The 22,191-nt window shown below is 43.8% G+C and overlaps 1 protein-coding gene across 1 annotated transcript; it reads left to right on the top strand.

Moving 5' to 3' along the window:
• Nucleotides 1-836: 836 nt before the first annotated feature.
• Nucleotides 837-21,830, top strand: spega (striated muscle enriched protein kinase a). Its single transcript, XM_041966102.1, has 35 exons — nucleotides 837-868; nucleotides 1,881-2,044; nucleotides 2,718-2,806; nucleotides 2,972-3,147; nucleotides 3,231-3,420; nucleotides 3,691-3,764; nucleotides 3,904-4,062; nucleotides 4,166-4,355; nucleotides 4,586-4,815; nucleotides 4,901-5,020; nucleotides 5,111-5,215; nucleotides 5,553-5,759; nucleotides 5,875-5,998; nucleotides 6,669-6,841; nucleotides 7,321-7,433; nucleotides 7,608-7,776; nucleotides 8,128-8,227; nucleotides 9,254-9,454; nucleotides 9,887-9,944; nucleotides 10,025-10,102; nucleotides 10,209-10,381; nucleotides 10,534-10,560; nucleotides 10,667-10,819; nucleotides 10,955-10,997; nucleotides 11,099-11,164; nucleotides 11,257-13,996; nucleotides 14,076-14,243; nucleotides 15,503-15,625; nucleotides 16,741-16,905; nucleotides 16,991-17,675; nucleotides 18,076-18,315; nucleotides 19,351-19,574; nucleotides 19,703-19,778; nucleotides 20,016-20,165; nucleotides 20,249-21,830. Exons 2-35 carry the CDS (start codon nucleotides 1,892-1,894, stop codon nucleotides 20,484-20,486), a joined length of 7,980 nt encoding a protein of 2,659 aa, XP_041822036.1. The 5' UTR covers nucleotides 837-868; nucleotides 1,881-1,891; the 3' UTR covers nucleotides 20,487-21,830.
• The last annotated feature ends 361 nt before the right edge of the window (nucleotides 21,831-22,191 follow it).

The raw sequence follows: 22,191 nt of genomic DNA, 5'->3' as shown, positions 1-22,191 counted from the left end.
TTTGGAAAAGATTTCAGTTACAAATGTGCCTGCGGTGGAAGTGTGTGTTTATATCGTGCGGTGAGTGTGAAAAGCTTTTACCTCTCTCACAGTGTTGATTCAGCTCATGTAAATGCAACCTGCACTTCACTGGTTTTGTCAACAAATGTGAGCGAACACTCTGGTACGGTCTCACCAGCAGCATGGGCCCTGTGTTTCCATATTAGGCCAGCGGAGTCTAACTTGCAGGAGTATTTTTAGCCGCCCTCTTGTTCGCTCAAGTAATTGCAGTCTGCTTTATGTCCCTGTGTGAGATTACTGCTGCAATCATGGAGGTTTTCATCTGTCCAGATTTCACGCTGCAGGCCTCGGAGCTGCATTTGTCAAAATGTGGTGGGAGATTATGTGAGTTATTTTAGCTGGTTTATCTGGGAACAGAGTAGAGTTTTGGCAGGGCACGCCATAATAGAGAGAGAGAGAATGATGTATCGGCAACAAAGAATGTCAAAGCTCAATTTGGTGAAGGAGATTAACTCTGTATTCTCTTTTATTTTCTGCATAAAACATCAAATAAGATTTCCCAGCTGTTTATTCATTTCACAATACTGTCATACCCTGTGGAGGTTGCTTAAAGAAATCAAAATTCAATGAAGCTACACAATATTTACCTTCCCAGATGCTATTGTGTGATCATCAGGATGTCAGTAATGTTAGGGAATATGGACACGAGAGTGATGGTAAGCAGAGGAGAGAGTAGAGGATAAGGCTGAAAAGCAAGGTTAGCCGGCTTGGACAGTGCAGTGCGGTGTGTAAGAGTTGGCAGGTTTACGTAAATACTCTCGGGAGCTATCCCCTGGTGCACAGACGCTGCTCAGAGATGTGATTCTAGGTAGGTTATTTTACAATTTTCTTTTTTAAAACAGTGCTAACCTCCCTGCTTAAGCATAGTAATTTGTGTTTTTGTGCAAAGAAGAGATCTCACGTTTCATCGCTACAAGTCAGTTCTCGCATACATGCTTAGGTTTACATGTGTTTTTGGCATCTGTGCATGTGGACAAGCCTGCTTTTGACTTCTTTCACTTTTAGTTTACAGCAGATTACCGTGTTTCCTTTTTTAGACTGAGTGAGTTTAATAGCAGCACTTAAGCACATTCATCTGTCCACTCTGCTTTTGTTTTCTCCTCAAAGAAGGACATGGTTTAATTCTGTTCCACTGATGGATATTATTCATGTCCAGTTGTCGCGGTGTTATCTACATATGTCTGAGTATTGGGTTTTACAGAAAAAGTGAGAAGCAGAGTTGAAAAGAAAGCAGCAAGGCAAAGAGAGAAAGATAGAGGAGTTTAAAGAGAGGTACTGTGCGGCAGCGGCGCTTTATACTCCTCTATACAGCAGTGAATTAATTCTGACTTTAGTAGAAGCTGCCAAGAGTCCAGACACAGCGTCTGCTCTGGAACTCCATGGGAATAAGCGAATGATTGGGTCAGGGATTAAGGGATTAATTCATTATCTGTTCAGTTACGGTCACTTCAGAGAGGTCCCTATGCTGTGCATGTGTGCCTGTGTGTGTGTGTGTGTGTGTGTGTGGGTGCACATGGCAAACTCATATCTAACTCCTCGCTCTATGTTGCCAACTGCTCAACTTGGCAAAGATACTAATCTCGAGAAAAGCAAGCAAAGACTGTAAACATCAGAGCCCTGACAGATTGTTCCCATCTAAAGGTTTAAGGAGCTGCCCTGGTGCTGTGTTAACCGTATTTCAAACTGATTGCCACTTAATTACACAAATTAAGAAGTGTGCAAATCAGAGTTGACTTTATCATGAACCCAAGTAATGGTGAATTCGGTATAGCTGGTGTGTGCTTATACATATGTCCAACATCACTCTCCGTTTCTTCCAGAGCCAACCCACATGCAATGTGGGAGACCGGCCGGGGCCTTGGAAGTCAGTAGTCCAACCCAGTCAGACGAGGAGTATCTGAGCCCTCAGGAGGAGGCGATGGAGCTCGGGGTCTCACCTGCTCAGAGTAAAAGAGTCCACTTCAAAGAACCTCCTTCATTTCAGGTGGGAGGGTCTCACAACCAAAAGCTAGACTTGTTTCTCAAATCTGATCTCTCGGTCCGACTGTCCAGCAGCATTATTGATGCAGGTCACCCAAAAGCATCTTCAATTTCCAATACTGACTTTTGCACCGTAGAAATATGCAGCTCTTCATCACACCATTGTCAGAAAAGGAAGAGGAGGTTGATGAAGACACTTTGGGCGATGTCATGATGTAATGTGACTTGAAGGACAGTTTTGAATCCAATTCAATCGCCTGACTGAAAGACACCCTTGAAATCCAGGCTTTCCTCTTTTTTTGTGGTCACTTGTGTTTATGTTTGAAATTGTTTTTATGTTGGAATTAGGGTTTTAGCCAACAATTATTAATGTCAGTGATTTATGTTCCATTATCAATCAATTTCTAAGTTATTATCTCAGTTAAACAATCAATTATTTTATCTTTGTCAGAGAATTGTGAAATAATACCATAACAATTTCCCACAGCCTCTGGTGACAAATTCATTTTGCTTGTTTTGTCTGACCGAAACCCAAATACATTCAGCTGAAACTGAGGAACTGGCGCCAGCAAATGTTTGGCATTCAAACAATCCATTGTCAAAATAGTTGTATGTAAATGTTCTGCTAGCCTCAAACCTTAAACCTTCATGCATCTCTCTGTTGTGATTCTTTAAAGGTGGCACCATGTGACCAGAGGGGAACTGAGGGTCAAGATGTCGTCATCTCGGCGAGGGTCAGCGGGCAGCCCAAACCCATGGTTTACTGGTAAGACACCTTTCCTGAAAGCCTTATTGCCAACAAATGTCTTCATAGAGAGCTGAAGCTATTACCTCAACCCAAGGTCACTGTTCACTGTCTCACACACACACACACACACACATCCTCTTTTAAACAACTGAGTACTGTGACAGCCACTTCATACTGACCCAGGTTGAGGGACAGAGTTGCGGTGAAGACAGCGGGGCGCTTCACAGTGCAAGAGACAGATGACGGCACCACTGAAATGACAATCGGCTCAGCTCAGAGGTCGGATGCAGGCCTTTACGTCTGCAAGATCGTCAACGAGTACGGAAGCAAGCAAGCGGAGTGCAGAGTGGAGGTCAAAGGTGAGCGATGAAGAACTGAATCTGTCTAGTAGAAACACATTGTAACAAGTATCTTGCAAATGATTCTTTGTTGCTGTTTTTAGCAGCGGCTGCAGCACAAACGACACTGAAAATCAGCAGGGAGGTCAAAGATGTGGCGGTGAGGGCTGGAGAGACGGCCATGTTCGAGTGTCACATCACAGGACCTCCAGATGTCGATGTGGACTGGCTGTCCAATGGGAGGCTGATTCAGCCGGCGCTGCTCAACTGCAAAATGCACTTTGATGGAAAGAGGTGGGTTCGTGTGTGTTGTGAAATCTCTGTTCTGTTTGTTTTGACCTCTTCATTGCATTAGTTTTGTTAAACAGTGCACATAAAGGCCTTTTCGAGTGGATGAGAACAATGTGTCCAGGCTGGGAAAATGTTGCTTAATGAAATCCCTTTGTCTGTTCATCTTAGATCTCCAAAATCCATGGCTGTAGCTTGCTTTACTGTTGGTGAAGGGGTAATTTTGTAAGATTATCTTTCAGATTTTCACATGAGTTATTTTGTTTGATCTGTCAGGTGCCGTCTGCTGCTGAATTCGGTCCATGAGGATGACAGTGGAATATACACTTGCAAGCTTAGCACTGCCAAAGGTGAACGACAAATATTTTTAACCTTGTTGTTTAAGAGAAAAAGGAAACTATATATTCATCCATCTGTTATTATATGAGTTGTGCTGAGGAGGTTATGGATGTGTTTCTTTCTGTTTGTTTGTTTATTGTTTGTTCACAGAGGAGTTGACCTCAAGTGCAACCCTGAAGGTCACCCCATCCAAGGAGCCACTGTTCACCCGTAAGCTGGACATTCTGGAGGTCATCGAAGGTCGCACTGCCCGGTTTGACTGTAAGGTGAGCGGCTCACCTGCTCCACGTGTCACATGGATGCATTTTGGTAAGAATCTCCAGTGTGGTGTGGTTTTTTAGACAACTCACAGCTATGAACTCCTCAGGGGAAATGCATTGCCTGATCATATTTCACTTCAATGTCCCTTCAGAGACGAGAGTAGAGGAGAGTGATAATGTTCGCATCCTTCAAGAGGGGGGTCGCCACTCGCTTCTCATCACCCACGTTAGCAGCGACACAGAGGGCTTCTACACAGTGGTCGCTCAAAACATCCACGGAAAGTCTGAGTGCACGGCGGAGCTCTACATGCAAGAGCCTCGGGCTGCCATCTCCTCTCACATGTAAGAGAAGTGATTCATATGGAAAACATCTCTTTGAGGCGTTGTGTCATTTTTAAGGCTTTGAAAACAAAACCAAGCTTTCAGTATAAAAGTCAGAGGAGACATTTTTTGTTTCAAAGGGAAAATCCTTCAGGAAAAGTGAAGGCACATGACAAAAATAAAATAAGCCCATCAATCCCTCAGTGTATGTTCTCAGATTTTTAAAATCAGCCTCTCCTTCCTTCCTCCAGGTCCAAGCTGGAGAAGATGCCATCCATCCCAGAGGAGCCAGAGGTGCTGGAGAGCGAGGTGGAGAAGAGGACCATGCCGGACTTTGTCAAACCTCTGGCCGATGTGGAGGTGATCGAAGGCAAAGAGGCGGTGCTGAAATGCAAGGTGGCGGGCCTGCCCTACCCAACCATCGGCTGGTACCACAACGGCAAGCGCATCGAGAGCAGCGAAGAGCGCAAAATGACCCAGTGTAAGAAAAGAGCCCCATTACAAACCAAGCTAAGCTAGCACAGCGAGGAGATAGTCAATGAGAAACTTGTGCGTCTGTTCTTCAGACAGGGATGTCCACAGTCTGGTCATTCGGAGCGCATGTCACGCTCATGGGGGCGTCTACAAGGCCGTCATCTCCAATAAAGTGGGCAAAGCAGCCTGCTATGCACATCTATATGTCACAGGTAGAGATGGAGACTTAATCTTTGATGCTACAGTTGACAAAATCAAATAATTTTGATGTAATGTCTATGTATTTATTCATTTGGAAACAGACATTGTTCCTGACCCCCCTGATGGTCCTCCCATGATAGAGGCTATTACAGGGAAAACTATAAGCCTCAGCTGGAAGAGACCAAAGAGGCTTGACTCTCCATTTGGTAGGTTCATTCAGTTCCTATGATGTCAGTTTGATTTTTTCTTTGGCCTAAATATTACACATTCATTTTGCAATCTCGAGGAAGGCTTTTTTTTTAAAAGTTAAATCTCCATCAAACACTTACAGGGAAACACTATTTATAGCATGCACATCGTAGATGTTTATTTGCTTTCTTTTCATTCTGAGATGTTTTTAAGCCCCTTTGGATTTCATAGCTCATCAGCACATATTTGAAAACAAAACAAAATCTTTTTCTCTTTACATCTTCACTATCTTCACCTCACGATGTGTTTTACTGTCACCCAGATTATGTAGCTAAGCACCATATGTATCTGCAGATTCTGGCTCCTTGCTGTATGTGGTCCAGCAGCAGCCTCTGGGCTCTATCCAGTGGTCTGTTGTGGCGTCCAACCTGAGGGAGACCAGCTACACCGTCACCTCCCTGTCCAAGGGAGTCCGCTATGCTTTCAGAGTCCTGACATCCACCGGGAAGACATTGAGCAAACCATCACCCTCTACTGACCTGGTCCAGCTGCTGGACAGAGGTAATAAGGCTGCTAAAGGCTTTAAGTTGCTACGACTGCTCCAAAAAAAAATTTAAGGAGATAATATTCAAAAGATGAATGAGATTAAATCTTTTTTTGTCCTTTACCCCTGTAGGACCCTATCTGCGGAAAGCACCGGTCATTTTGGACAAACCAGACATTGTTTATGTGGTTGAGAACCAACCTGTAGGTGTCACCATCACGCTGAACCATGTACATGCAGTTGTCACCTGGAAAAGGTTCGTCTGTCTATCTTTAGTGACACACGACACATCTGAATGTGAAGGATAGTGTGCAGAGAGAATAAAACAGGCAGTAATGCACCAGCCTGCACAATAACATGCAAGCTTGTGACTGAGGTTGTGCATGAATGTGTTGTGTTGAATCTTTGTTTAAATAGTGAGACAGTGTCTGATTTATTGCTCATTTCAAATAAAGAAAGCCTGGCAGAGGAAGTCTCTCGGGAGCCGGAGCACTGCTGGTTTTCATCCCACTTCTATTCTCATCAGGGACTGTTTTATAAATTGGAATAGAACATGTGAAGCAGAGAACTGGGACTGAGAAGAACTGCTGTGCAGTGGTTCACATTGCTTTGACTGAATTTAATTCATTTTGATATTAACATGTTGTCTGTGGAGCTCTGCAGTTTCTTGGTGGAACGCTTTGTTCTCTGTCTGCTGGCTCTACGAGATGCTCTTTGCAACCTGCTGGTTTATTTTGTGCTACCTTTGTGTCAAAAACATAACTTTTACTTGTCTTTTAACACGTGCCTCCACTTTTAAGTCAGTGAGCGTCAAGATATTTGCTTGTTTGTAGACTCCGATGCATGTGCAAAATCACTCCAATGCAAAATCTCATCTGGTCTGGTGTGGAGCTCCATCTGTGATGTATTACCTCTGTCTTCACCAGGAGGGGGGTGGCGTTGGTCAACAGACCGGGGATGTATGAGATGAGCATGCCAGACGACGATCAGCACTCCCTGAAGCTTCAGAGAGTCAGGAGCACAGACGTCGGCCAGTTGGTGGTCACAGCCAGCAACCAGTTTGGCAGCGACCTCTGCACGCTTCAGCTGGCCATGGCAGGTGAGTGTAGTTCAGCAGAGCACCACGTGATAAATTTAGCATTTCAGCTTGAATCCCAAGAACCTACTGCTTAACTCTTGGCAGCAGTAAATTCCAACAAGGGGAAGCTCTGTGTAATTTAAGTTCAGCTTTTGCTGTTATTGAAGTTAAGGATCATGATTTTAGAATAGCTTCTCTGGATATGGCTTTACTGTTTTAAAATGAAGGCTGCCTCATCAATTTTGGGATTAACGTCATTTTAGATGTGTCTAAGAAAATTTTATTTCTATTTACTTTGACTAAAATAACATAAAAATAAGAATATATCTTATGGTTATACAGAATATACAGGAAATTAAACTGCAAAAAAACAGCAAGTAAGTCCAGTCCGGAGTGTTCTAGTTCCCGCATTTAAATATGAGACCACCTGCAATGTTTAGTGTTTAAGATGTATTTTCAGGTATTTTTGGTTCTATGTTTTACTTCTTGTTCTTTCGTAGTGCCTCCTAAGTTTGAAACCATCATGGAGGATGTGGACGTGCACATTGGGGAGACATCCCGTCTGGCTGTTGTGGTTGAAGGGAAACCAGATCCAGATATTCTGTGGTATAAGGTATGATGTTTGAGAGTGGTGCCAGAATATCTATGAAATTGTTTGAAGACAGTGTGATAGCAGATGTCATTTTGCAGAGGTGCAGCGAAAAAAAGGAAATTATAATTTCAAGAGAAAATATGACACTGAAATTAGCTACAGCAACCGAATGAATAGTTGCTTGTTCTGTTGCAGGATGATGAGCTTCTCTCTGAGAGCAGTCACTTCACGTTTGTGTACGATGACCCAGAATATTCCCTGGTTGTCCTCAACGCCCACCCCGAACACTCCGGCGTGTACACCTGCACTGCGAAGAACCTGGCCGGCTCCAACTCCTGCAAGGCTGAACTCACAGTTCATACAGGTCTGCGCTCCAACAAAACATCAGCATGTAGACAGATTCATCCCACTAAAAAATATTATTTTTCTGAGAGATTCAAAATTAAGAAAACGAACATTGTTTCATGATAAATTCTAAATCAGTTTCAGTTTATTTACCATTTAGGCGAGATTTTATTCATTTGCTGGACACACCAGCAAAAGCTAGTTGCTGTTGAAAATTACGCCTCTATATCTACACCATATGGGCGGGACCACAAGGTGTTTTGAGACTACAATATCAAACCATCTGTCACTATGCTGGCACACATGTACATCCAAACACACACACACACACACACACACACACACATAAAAATGTTGGTGCTCCCTGCAGAGCGAAAAGAAGCTGCAGAGCCAATGGAGGACGAGGGAACCATTCTGAGGAAGATGAGGCGTTTGACGGATTACTACGATAGCCACAAAGAGATAGGGAGGTGAGTGTGCATGACTGGCCGCATGCTCCTGCTGTCTCGCATCCCTTTACACAAGTACATCGGCCTTAATGGCTGTTTGAGCGCTAGGGGTCGGGCAGTGTGAGGGCGGGGAGTCGCACCTGCTGAACAACAGCAGACAGAAATGAGGGATGAGTCACCAGCCTGAGTGGAGTGAATGCATTAGCCCACAGATGAATCGCTTCGGTCTGACTCGGCGGAGACAGACATTTACTGTGGATTGTAATCGGAACGTCAGAATAGGAAGATGGGAAAATCTGTTTTCCAATAGAGGATGCATTTTGGTTATTAAGCAGAGCGGCAAACTCAAATGAAATTCAGATTTATTCGACCAAACACCAGAGAGGAGAATGAAAGTTAATTATACACAATGTCCCCAGTCCCCTGTAGGAGCTCTACCTTATCATTAAATTAAAGGGAAAAGGCAAACCATCAGTAATTCATTGGTAAAAACTTTTTCATTTTATTTCAGATCAGTCTCACTTCAATGAGCACTTCCAACACAAAAAATTGCCCTTGTGTTGTTCCTTTTCCTTTTTCTCGTTCCTTCCCTTCATAATCCTTCATTCCAATTGGCTGACAGATTTGCGTTCTTTTCAGATGCACAGCCAGCAGCCTCACACCTGTCCCAAAATGATACATCTTAAAGCATATTTGTTGCAAAGCCGAATACCCTTAAGTCAAACTTTTCAGCCTAGTGTTAGATGATTCTCTTAAGAATATAATGGCCAGAAATTGCAATACATGAGCCTCAAAAAATAATCTAAAATCAGAGGTCAGCCACAGTGATTTGCTGAGGGTTGCAAGCTGAGAAAAGCTAATTATTAAACGTAATGAACTTTCAGACAGATCACACTGGCTGGTATGATTATTAAATAAAAAGCGGCAGGTGCCCCTTAAAAGTGTTTTTTGGCATTATTTTTAGATTCTGGTCCAGTATAAAATGAAAGTTTTCAACAGTTATTGGTAGTTCATTAAACCCTAAATGTTCCTCGCTGTTTGATGCAGGGGTGCCTTCTCCTATGTGAAGAGGGTGACTCAGAAGAAGGGAAAGGCCGAGTTTGCTGCCAAGTTCATTTCTGCGCGAGGAAAGAGGAAAGCCTTGGCCCTCAGAGAGATGGACCTGCTGTCTGAGCTGGACAACGAGAGGATTCTCTATTTCCACGATGCCTTTGAGAAGAAGAACGTGGTGGTGCTCATCACAGAGTTGTATCCTTTCAATGATAGAAACATTGCTGTTTCTAGTAGCCACCTGTTACTGACCTTTGACTCTTTGACAACAGAAGCTCTTGTTGCAAACATGTTCATATCTTTAAAGTGGAAAAAGCATTACCTTTTGTGCACGACTGTTTCAAATTTCATCCACTTTATTGCTGAACAGAAGTGCACTTAAATGCATCTCAAGGACACTAAAGATCTGAAGCATTAATCCTAATGTCTTCTGCAGTCCCCTGGAGGCATGAATGAAGCACAGCACAGCTTTTTCTCTCTGACTCATCGCCGATGAGTGGAATTAGCAAGAGATAGGATGTGTGGGAGTTTTGCTCATTTATAATTCATATCTCATGCACCTACCACTTGGACTGTGCAGTCAAGTCGCAGCTCTCTCTTTTCTTTTTTTCCCTCAACTGTTGTGTGAAGATGTCACGAGGAGTTGCTGGAAAGAATGGCCAAAAAAACAACCGTCAAGGAACTGGAGGTTTGTGTGTTTCTGCTGACTGCACTGCGCTACCATTATGTAACATGACTTTTAAGTTCATTCCTTGTCTTTCTCTCCAGATCCGCTCTAGTATCCAGCAGGTTTTGGAAGGTCTTTGTTATCTACACCAAAAAAACATTGCCCAACTTGATATTAAGGTAACTGTCCATCCCACCTCTGGTATTGATTTGATCTGATTTTTGATTTATTTTATTCTTTTACAAGTACCTAACATTGCTATGTTTGGACACACCCTTCCTCTAGCCTGAAAACATTTTAATGGCAAGTCCCGGGACTGACCAGATCCGCATTTGTGACTTTGGCAATGCCATAAAGTTGGAGGCTTCTGAGGAGTACTACTGCAAATACGGCACGCCGGAATATGTTGCACCAGAGATTGTTAACCAAACTCCCGTCTCCACAGCAACAGACATATGGTGAGCCACCTGTTCTCCAGCATGGAGAAGTGACTACACACTGCAGGCTCCTGCCTTCTTATCTGCAACACAATAACATCTTTTGTCTTTCCTGTGCTTTCATTTTGTTCCTGGAAATCCACTTGTCATCCATCTGCCCTGCTCTCCCACAGGCCTGTTGGTGTCATCACTTACCTCTGGTATGTTACATAGATCCATTACCAGAGTATGTACTATGATTGTTTCAATCTTAACCAAAAGAATTATATGTTTCATTTGTTGACAATTGTGTCTATTTGCTTTCAGCCTGACAGGTGTGTCTCCTTTTGCTGGTGAGAATGACAGAGCCACTGCCTTAAACATCCGTAATTACAATGTGGCGTTTGAGGAGAGCATGTTTTCTGACCTCTGCAAAGAAGCCAAGGGATTTGTCATCAAGCTTTTGGTGGTGGACAGACTGTAAGCATCTTGATTACTGGCCTATTTTTTTTTTTATCATATTCATATAAATATATGTATAATTTACCATCACCTCATTTCGTTGAAGAGCAGCAGCACACTCCATCCTCATATGCATAATTTTCCCTCTCCTAGGAGGCCCAGTGCCATCGAGTGCCTTCGTCATCCTTGGTTCAAGGTGAGTTATAATTGAGAAAATATATCATCCAGCCATGTCATGACATTTGTATTTATGTCTCCACTAAGGTTAATGACAACTCCCCTCTTTTTGTCTTGCAGTCACCAACGAACAAGAGCATCAGCACAGCTATGCTGAAGCAAGTTTTGTCTAGAAGGCGATGGCAGGTAAGCTCCTGTGAAAATTGGTAGACATGCAGTTAGTATGTGAAAATGAAACGCAGCATAGTAACAAGCTCTCTCACGTCGTCCTCTTTCAGCGTTCCCTTATCAGCTACAAGTCCAAGATGGTGATGCGGTCGATCCCAGAGCTTTTGAATGACTCATCCAGCCACGTCTCCATTGCTGTGGCACGGCATTTAAAAGAAGGCTCCCCACCACCCTCTTCTTCCTCTGACTCGGATGCAGACGTGGATGAGCTTCCCTTTATTCCTATGCCCCTGTCCATGGTCTTTTCAGGGTCCAGGGTCTCCCTTAATGAGATCCCCGGGGATGAAGGTGTCACTGTATGGCCCAGTGTTGCTGCTGATGGGACAAGGAAAAAGGACGACATGGAGGTAGCAGGTACGAGAGTAGGGACTAACAAAAGTGTGAAAAATGAAGTGGAACCCCCAAATGAGGAGAAAATGGAAAAGACAAGACGAGCTCCCCTTAAAAAGGGATCGAGTGTGGAGTCTGAGGATTCACAGACGAAAGCCAGGCGGGCTACCATGAGGAGAGGCAGCTCTGCTGATTCAGCACTGCTTCTCCACATTGACCCAGAAGAGGAAAATTCCAGCAACGAAGAAGCAAGTAGCAAGAGCCTGAAAAAGGCCGTCTCTATGGAACTACCCAATCGCAGTCCAAGCCCTGGAGCAACGAAGTTAAGCCAAGAGGATTATGCCCTAAAACTGGAACTGATGAGACAGCGATTGCTCAGGGGAGGAAGCATGGACAAAAAGATGAGCGGCCTGCGGGGGCCCTTGTTTGAAACACTCGGCATGGAAGATGAGAGGCGGACAGGATCTCTTGATCGCAATTTGAGGAGGTCTAGAGCAGGGCCATCAGCACTCGTCAGAGCAGCGTCTTCTGAGAGTCCTGGGGAGGACGTGCCACAGATCAAAGTTTTTCGGAAAAGTGCCTCCTTCACTCAGGGGGATTCTGAGCCCATGCCCCTGCACCGCAGGTTTGGAGCCCCCTTAGAGATCCCATCAGTGGGCAACGGCAGCATTGAGGGGAAGAAACTTCAGGAGGCGACATCAATGTCCGCACTAACAGAACAAACAACACTGGAGTCTACATCTGTCTCGCCTACAAAGAGGACTTCCTTTATACTCCCAACATCAGGGAGACTGGACCAACAGCAAAAACAGAACACTGTGAAAGAACGTGAGGATATGCAAAGTATGAATGAGAGGCACAGGGATGGGATAACAGAGAAAAGGACCAAAACCCAGTTAGAAAAGGCAGACAAAGAAGAATCTGAGTCGAGATCACCCTCTGTTATTACTCCTATAATTGTGATTGAGGAGGATGATGAAGAAGAAGAGAGGAAAGAAAATCAGGAGTTGCATATTCATGAAAAGGACACGAAGGCACACGAAGAATTACCACAAAACGGTAAACCATCATCTGCATATGCAAGTGCCATTCAAGCTGCTGCCTTGTCTCAAACACCTGACAAGGCTCAATCCAAACATCCCACTGCTGCAGCCAAACCAGATGATACAAAATCCACAGATACGCCCACATTACCGGAACACGCAGCAGTATTTGCCAAAGTAGCAACTGCCGACCGATCTCCTGGTTCTGTCTCCACATCATCAAACCCTGATCTTCCTGCCGTCGCCCACCAGCCTGTACTCAGAACAGACATCAAAGACATCGACTCAGAGGAGGTCTTCGAAGCCAGGTTTAAGAAGCGGGAGTCATCTTTGACCCGTGGCCTCCGAAAACTGACCCGAAACAAATCAGAGGAGAAATCACCTGTACTGAGCCGGAAGGGGGTCGAAGGAGGTGAAGAGGTTTACAGGCCGGGGCCTAGGGGGGCACCTCTTGAAATGGTATCCAAAGGACTGCAGGAGAAATCCAAATCTGTTCAAGATTTGAGAGAGGAAGAGAAGGAAACAGGCCTTGGTCTAATTGGGAGGTTTTCGCTGCGGGCCAAGAGGTCAACATCCGCTGATAAGAAGGGTGAGAAACCAAAGGAGGAAAAGCATCAGGATGTGCAGGAAACTGCTGCAAGCAAGAGGGTTTCGTGGGCTATTGGCCGCAGTAAGTCCCTGGATACTAAAGAGCTGAGCAGTGCACAGAGGCAGCTGGATGAGAGAGAACAAAGAAAAGCAGACGAGTCATCGGTTTCTGCTATGAGGCGCAGGTTTGAGTCCAAAGTGGCAGGAATCTCCGCCAAAATACGGACCCAGTCAGAGGAGAGGAAGGATAAAGAGGGGAGTCAGAAAGAGCCGGCGCAAAAGGACTCAAAGAAAGTCACAGATTCCCCTGTCGTGGCAATGCGACAGAAGTTTGAGAACAAAGTGGCAGGAATGTCCACCAAAACCCGCAGTCAGTCTGAGGAGAGAAAAGGAGAAGCAGAGGGAAAGAGGACCCCCCTGTTCACCCGCCATCGTCATTCCCAGTCCGAGGGGCGAGGACTCAAAGGAATGGGCATCCCAGAAAATCAGCTGGCAAAACAGGCCGGTGCCGGTGCATCCAAGGAATCACTTGAATCCTCTTCTAGCATCCATTCCGAAAAGGCCTCAGAGAGTGACAGGCGATCGAGGTGGGACAGGTGGGGTCTGACAAGGGGCAAGAAAGACAAAACCCCCTCCCAGTCTGATCTGCCCTCATCCTGCCCCAAAGAGGAAGGTCTGTCAAAAAGCCAGCAGTTTATCCGCTCTGCTTCGGATTTCGCCCCTGTGTTCCACATCAAACTGAAAGACCACATCCTGTTGGAGGGGGAACCGGTCACTCTCAGCTGCCTTCCAGCTGGAAGTCCACATCCAGAAATCACATGGATGAAAGGTACCCAATATGTTGTCTAGTGTTATTGTGGTTTTTATCCAGAAGCTGATGATTCACTAAATTTTTTTGTGGATTCCAGATCGGAAACTGCTGGCGGTGGATGACAGACTCAACCTGATCTCCCACCCAGATGGCAGGCAGCTTCTTATGATCATGAAGTCCAGCCGGAGGGACGCTGGAGTTTATGAGTGTGTAGCCACCAACCCCATAGCTACCATCACCACCTCCTGCACATTGACCATAGCTTGTGAGTAGCTTGTTCAGCCCATAGCCGCTTGAAAAGCGTTGTTTTGTGGTTAATGTGTTATTTTATCAAATGGGGAAAATGTCAGCGCTGCCGATTGCGATATGGCGAGAGTTTTTTTTACCAGAGGTCTAACTGCTCTTTTGCCTTTCACACAGAACATACAGTAGTTATCATCATAATGTGATGTATTTTACATAATTTAATTTTAATAGCAGGAAAATGGTATGAATATTAATGTCAACAGATTAACTTTACAGTAGATTATCTTAATGGATTTTTGGCTTTTCTCATATTCATTGTGTAATGGGAACAAATGATGCTTTGAAATCGGCCGTGGCAGGTCACATTGAAGACTGCAGTCATGCCTTTGCACATATAGTTTGAAATGAGAACAACAGTGCTTAGATTCTGCCCATGCTGCTCACAATTGTAGCAATAATAATGGGACTTTTGAGGCCCAGACGTCAGTTGCAATCGATTGCATTTGAGCTTTATTTTTTATGGCTATGGACATGTTGTATTACTAATCTCAGCCACTGATACTATTTGTCTTCTCTTAACAATCCATCAGCAGTGTGAAAAATTTTTCAGACAGCTTATCTCGCCTGAAGCACTGGCTCCATTGTTCATGCCGGTGCACAGGCCTAATGGGAAATTCGTTTTGAAATGAAAGAATGACTATTTGTGTCACGTTTGGTTTGGTGTAACGACAAAACTGAAAGCATCGTTTGGATCATTTTTGTGCCCCGGGCTTGAGAAAATGAACATCTTGTCTTCTCCTCTTTTTCATCTTAAACATGCTTAAATTGTGACATTTTCATGTCAATAAATGACATACTCTCTTATCGATTGTAATGTAAACTATGCCCAATTCATACTGTTCTAAACACACTTACAACACGGAGAGGTCTCTTACTTCCCAGTAAGACTTACAGGAAACAATCTGGCAGATGTTTGTTTGGAAAAAACTGAGCATTAAGAATGAGACAAACAACCCCCAGCTGCAGAAAGTCAAACATTACCAACATAATGTCAATCGCAAAAGACATCTGAACATTGTTGATTGACAGTTAACCTCTGGGAAGTGCAGTGAATGACCAATGAGTAATAGTGGAAAAAAGAAATCCAAAAATTAATGTACAGATTGCACTTTAAAAATCACAACTGGCCACTGAAGAGCTTCACCACACGCTGCTATTATCTGTTATATGTTCCACCATGCCAGTGCTCACGCTCCTCCTTTTCCACCCCTCCTTCAGGTGTCCCAAAAAGGCCAGGAACCCCTGAGGTCCCCCAGACTTACAACAACACAGCCCTGGTGCTCTGGAAGCCAGCAGACACCAAACCTCCCTGCAGCTACACCCTGGAAAGAAAGACAGAAGGTGAGTGGGTACTGACTTGAGCCACGAAAGTTCCCCTCACATTTTGTTATTCATCATTGAGCAGCATTCAGATCATCCAAAGACATACCCAAATGTTTGTTTAAAATAAGCTTGCTTTGCTGTTATTTGTTTTTGAGGTAGTTTTGGTGCTTTAAAAATCCCTTCCTGTGCAGTTGTTAGTATGATGTGATATAGCCACATGAGGAAAAATCAAATTAAATTCAAGTTTTCAAGCTCCAGGGAGGTATCAGTGTTTGAAAAGCTCTGACAGTGTTTGGGTTTGCACCACTTGGGGAGATTGTTCTGGGAAGTAAGTTTCCAAATCCATAGACACCAACTAGAGAAAATGAGTCAGTCCTCGAGGGAATAGTGACTGCACCAGTGCTGCTGTCAAAGCTTTTTGTCATTAAGCGCAGTGAATCATCATTAACTCATGATGTGGTGGGTGAAAATGAAGTCACACAAACTTGGAGGTGCAGCCTCAGAGTTTGTGAATATTTGTAGAACTTTTTTGTTCTGAGAGATTTCATTCTGGCATGTGTTGTCTTCTGTCATCTCATTCCAGATGAAATCTTTGCCAGAAGCATTTAGCGTGCACACACCACCTAATTGACATTTTAATTCAGGTCTGTTTGACCATGCCTGCACAAGAACTAAGACACTTAGGGAGGTAATTTTTCAGTGAGCAAACTTAGCATTAACTTGTTTGCAAATACACACTTTGCACATTGTTTATAATTCCAAGCCTGAGTGTGTGTGCAAATCAGTTTGGCCATGCTGCCATCTGGTGTTCAATATGTGAATACAACAAGTCATTTTGTTGTTCAAAGTGAACAATCGGAATCAGCTTTCCTGGCCAAATATGTGTGGACATATGCACATACAGCTGAACAAGGACAAAAAGATTAAAGAAACAAAGGACTGAACAATAAGTTAAGCAGTGCAACAATGTAATCAACAATATAACAAAACAGAGAGAAAATCAGCACTGTTTTTCATTTTTCCTTTTTACTTCTTTGACATTTTTTCCTAGAAAATATTCTCTTCGCTCGATCCATAAAAATCACAGCAACGTGTTATAAAGCACATTCATTTCTTCTCCCTCTGTCGTGCAGGTGATTCTAACTGGCTGACTGTTGCCACTGGAGTTGTCGACTGCTACTACAATGTCACAGACCTACCAGCAGGTGGCACCTTTAGGTTCCGTGTCACCTGCACCAACAAGGCAGGACAGGGACCCTACAGCAACTGCTCAGCACCAGTCGGCCTGGACTCAACGGGTATTTTATACGCTGTCAAAATGTCAAAAATCAAAAACATATGTATGATCACAGTACTGAGAAAGAATGTGGTTGTGTTTCACAGCTGGAGGAGCTTCACCTGCCGTCGCCGTCGTAAAGACAGCTCCACCTGAACCAGTCCTCACCTCCTCAGTGACTGTGCCTCCACTCAGACCAGTCCAGAACAACACTCCCAGGATACCTCCCACCACCATCGCTCCCACCTCCACCTCCCCAAAACACACAGCCTCTCATGCTGCTTTACCTCTTCAGTCTACATCGCTGGTCACTCCCACCCCTCCACCCTCTGTGCCTTCCAGCCCGACAACAAACCCCCCATTACCTCCTGCAGGCACAATAGCTGAGGACGCTCAAAAACCAAACTCCACTCTTCCTTCTTCACCCACAGTTAAAGCACCCCCACCCTTTGTCCTCCCCAAACCTCAGAGTCCAGTAAACGTGGTGTCTCCTATGACGCAGACCCCACCAGTATCGCCGCCACCCCCTCTTGTAACCTCTCCGTCGATGCCAACCAAACCAGCAGTGGCCTCTGTGCCCACGTACGTCCCCACCACCACCGCCACGGCTCGCGTGGCTCCGACTCCTGTGTCCTTTTCCCCACAAGTGCTCCAGGCCTCCAGCCTGAGCCCCATTGGTGAAGGAGCCAGTACCCCCACAAGAGGCACCCCATCAGGGCGCACCACGCCCTCCACTGCTCTCCGACAGGGGGTTCCACAGAAACCCTACACTTTCCTGGATGAGAAAGCCAGGTGAGACACTTATTGATTTGGGCCTGATTTGCAATATGATGGAGACATAACGAGGAAAGGTTTCACTGACTCAATCAGTGTTGCAATAAACTCTGCACTGGAACCTGCATGAAGCAGACTTGAGGATCTGCTGACCCACATAAAACAAGTTAATTAGTCCTGTTTTTTATGCACTTTCAGAGTTTCCACAATGCTGAAACTTCTATTCAGGGGAAATCTGTACATGTTTAGTGTGACTTGCAACAGCTAAATTTAATTTATGCTAAATGACAATTTTGATTTTTAGGGGTTTCAGTTTTAATATTTCCTTCTGAGCAAAGTCAAGTCTCCTATTTTGTTGCAGTTTTTTGTCATAATAATTTCACGTGGGTTGTTTCTCTTTTTTTTTTGTTTTTGCCAGGGGTCGTTTTGGAGTCATCCGAGAGTGCCGCGAGAACGCGACGGGAAAATTATACATGGCAAAGATCATTCCCTACAGCCAGGAGAGCAAGCAGGAAGTCCTGAAGGAGTATGAGATCCTGAAATCCCTTCACAACGAGAAGGTCATGGCTCTGCACGAAGCCTACGTCACGCCGCGCTACCTGGTGCTGGTAGCAGACTACTGCACAGGCAAAGAGCTGCTGTACAGCCTCATAGACAGGTGGGATGGGCAATATGTCACCTCACACTGAGATACACAAAGTCAGGCAGACTTACATAGCAGGGGGTAGGAACGAAGACCTTTTCCTTCTTGGATGCCGTCCAAGCCAGCAATCACTACTTTAAATCAAGGCTAGTTGTACTCTAGTGAAACTTTTTTTTTTCATAGTGAAAACATATTTAATGTGACTTAGCTGCTTTAATTAAACTGTGCTTCAGGAAATCTTTTGTGATGTTCATGATTTTTAACACTCTGTTTATTGTGTTTTTAATCTGTCAAACATACAAAACATCATGAAGAAACAAAGAAAAACTGACAACTATAAAGTATACTTCATAGATGAGTAGCTAAACTAAGACAACTACTGATGGTGCACAACTTTAAGATAAAATAAAATTATTGCTTTGAAAAAATCCTCTGTGGTCTATTTTTCAGGAAGTCCTTGAATGATCCCCACATTTTCCATTTATTGCAAGTTTTCCACAGAGAGTAAGGTGGAAAATCCTTAAATTTAGAGAATTTTTGCCAAAACACAGCAATTGTGTGTTTGACATGCAGATAATAAAAATACCTTAAGTTACATATTGAAAGAAATGTAACACGTAGAATTAACTTCGGGCACAAATGATAATCATAATTCAGGGTTCAGTAAAATAATGTTGTGTTTTAGTGGTGAAATTCCTTCTTTGTAAAGATTTAAATCAAAGCTCAGTTATATTGATTACAAGGGATTCTGTGTGTCTTTGTTTACTCTGACAGTTTGTTTGGAGGATCAGTGCGTAAGTCAGTTCTGTTCAATTATTCCCCAGTGAATTTCTAAAGAGTCTGAGAACCCAAACATTGCTGCTCCTTATTGGACAGCACTTTAATACCAAACTACTACCTCGCTCCTCCATCTTTACACACTTTACATCTGGAAAATGATCCATATTTTCATCTATCGTTGGTGTCTCATGGGGCATTCTTCTTATGTTGCTCCACTGGTGATAAAGGAAAATTTAAATGATTAAAAGACTGAACCTCCTTTTTGCTCAGGTTCCGTTACTCCGAGGATGACGTGGTGGGTTACCTGGTCCAGATCCTGCAGGGGGTCGAGTACCTCCACAACCGGCGCGTCCTCCACCTGGACCTCAAGCCAGACAACATCATGGTGACAAACCTCAACGCCATCAAGATCGTGGACTTTGGAAGCGCCCAGAGCTTCAACCCCCTCAACCTCAAACACCAGGACTCAGGAGCAGGAACTCTGGAGTACATGGGTGAGTCAGCTGACAGACACTGTTCTTGAAAATTTAAAGCAAGCTCACTTTTTAAGTGCCATAGATGCACAATTAATTCAATCTTAAAATCTTCTGCCTTTTCTTCCTTGTGATCAATGTGATCCAAGCTCCTGAGATGGTAAAAGGTGAAGTGGTGGGTCCTCCTGCAGATATTTGGACTGTTGGAGTTGTCACCCACATCATGTAAGTGAATCGACTTCTCTTCACCTCACATCAGTTCAGACCAAAGGTGGTTGAATTCGTTTTTGATGCAGCATGGTTTAACGCTCAGTGTAGATATCACAAAACTTTGAAGGGCACAATAAGAAAAGTATGATAAGCTACTTCCTAGTCAAGAGCCCAAGTACTAAAATAGCCAATTTTCTCAATGTATTTTGTTAAAGAAGGTTAAATTTTGTAACTTTGCCCCTGAACACTTAGGCTCAGTGGTTGTCTGCCCTTCGAAGATAAAGACCCTCTCCAAGTCGAATCCAAAATCCTGATGGCGAAGTTTGACCCAACAAAACTGTACCCAAATGTGTCCCAAAGTGCCTCCGCCTTTCTCAAGAAGATGTTGAGCAGTTACCCCTGGTGAGTGCCCGCAAGCTTGTTACACTTCCTTTAAGAGAGAATAAAACGTTAAGTTCTGTGTATCTGTGTTTGTGTGTTGCCAGGGCCCGTCCGACTACACGCGACTGCTTCACACAGGCCTGGCTGCAGGACTCCTACCTAATGAAGCTGAGGAGACAGACTCTCACCTTCACCTCCGGCCGACTCAAAGAGTTCCTGGTGGAACAACAATGCCGTCGAACAGAGGGCGCCACCAAGCACAAGGTGCTGCTGCGCACCTACCAGAGCTCACCCCAGTCCCCGGCGTCTGGGACTGCACCGCACGTTTCCAGCCCGAAGTGACATGACGGAGAAAATGCAGCACCAACACATGAGTCTGCAGGGTTGGATCTGCCCACAGGGACGCAGAATAACAACTTTTTGCATCTTAACTGCTGCATGTAGAATGTCAGCCTGCCGAGTGAGGAGCAGGTGAAGACACAGGGGACAAGCAGATAGCTGGATAATGCTAAAATATCCAAAGAAAAGACAGGAGTCCACGTGTTATTATGGGAGACTTTAACATTCAGCACGAATGGAGCTCTGAGATGATACAAGAACACCAAGGGAACGAGAAGCAGACCGCCATCATGTGTTTATTGAATTGTTTATTAAAGTTCAGAACTTCTCATAAACTGTCGATCCACTGAAAGGACACAGGATGTTCTTTGTTCTTCTTGATTGATTGCACAATTTCTCAGCCACATTGTGAATTTTGTAATTGCACATTAATATTTGCTTTCGATAAACTTTGGTCTCCACTCTGCACGATCAGCCTGGAACATGTGTATCATCAGCGTTTCCACTGTGCGACCTTGTTTATGTCACTGACTTTAGTGGTGAACAACTCATGTGAATGTACCATGATTTACGCTGCTAAATTATTTTTGCATTGACGTATAGTTTTAAAACTCAAAACCAAAAATATTCTTTTTTTTTCTTGAAATTGTTTACTTTTTCCATGTTAATTTATTTGCATGTGTGTGCGCGCGAGCATTTTTGAGTCACTTTGCAAATTGAGGCGAAAAAATACAATAAAAATACGGAGTGTCTTTGTGATCGGTGTTAAGACTCACACAGTAAAAATGAGCTGCTTTAGGGTGAGCTAGGAATATTTGGTACAACTTCTTGTTCTGTGGTTAAAACTGAATTCTATCTGTTTTACAACTATGAAAAGCAGTCTGTAATGTAGATAACATTTTGCTTGGAAAAGACATACACACTGGTGAATTGCTGTAGTTTCTCAGTATTACCCATCAGTCAGTCAGGTTGCTCCAGTCACGATCAGCCAGTCAGTGCCTAAATCGGATTCATATCCAAAATATTTATCCTGTAAATGCATCTCCATTGATACTAATTCACAATTTATGGATTATTTGAACAAAGCAAAAATCTGACTGCAATATTTGGACTTTACAGATGCATATAGATTCTTACATGCACGCATACATTTGTACATGCACACATACAGCACAGCACACGCAGTCCTTGTAATAATAGAACGTCTTGTGTATTGATCTATCACAGTGTTCCTTTTTGTATGAATTTGGACGGTTGAAGATTTGTAAATGTACCAATTTGCGGTGTTTATATGTGGAAAAAGTTGAAAATGTTTTTATGAGATAGTATGTAATAAACTATTGATACAATTGGGAAAATTAACTTGTTTTTCTCTCTTTGCAGGATGCAGATTTTAGCTTCACACCTACACCCAATATTCAGAGTAAAATGGATTTTTGAGTGTAGTGTTGGACAGTTTTGACTCATCAAGCACAGGTGTAACTAATGGCCTCATTCAATTCAGATGTGCCAGGTGCCATTGTTCATGGTGGATCAATATCATCGTTTACAGGCAAGACAGAGTTGTTATTTTACGCCATGCTGTTCCTATTTTTTGAAGTCAAACTGCCTGTTGCATTGCAAAGAAGACCTGTGGTCCCACAATGCAACACACAACAAAAATGGGTTTGCTTCTCACAGTTGGAAAAAGGAAAAATAAGAACAGCGG

The sequence above is a fragment of the Chelmon rostratus genome, chromosome 24, assembly GCF_017976325.1.
Source record: "Chelmon rostratus isolate fCheRos1 chromosome 24, fCheRos1.pri, whole genome shotgun sequence".
NCBI classification, from domain to species: Eukaryota; Metazoa; Chordata; class Actinopteri; order Chaetodontiformes; family Chaetodontidae; genus Chelmon; species Chelmon rostratus.
This window is presented reverse-complemented; position numbering and strand designations above follow the sequence as displayed.

Bases quoted from the DNA above. Each gene is read 5' to 3' on its own strand.
- spega (XM_041966102.1), top strand. From the start codon at position 1,892: ATGCAATGTGGGAGACCGGCCGGGGCCTTGGAAGTCAGTAGTCCAACC. The intron at 9,455-9,886 runs GTATCCTTTCAA...TGTTGTGTGAAG, and splicing joins GTGGTGCTCATCACAGAGTT to ATGTCACGAGGAGTTGCTGG. The intron at 10,998-11,098 runs GTGAGTTATAAT...TTTGTCTTGCAG, and splicing joins TTCGTCATCCTTGGTTCAAG to TCACCAACGAACAAGAGCAT.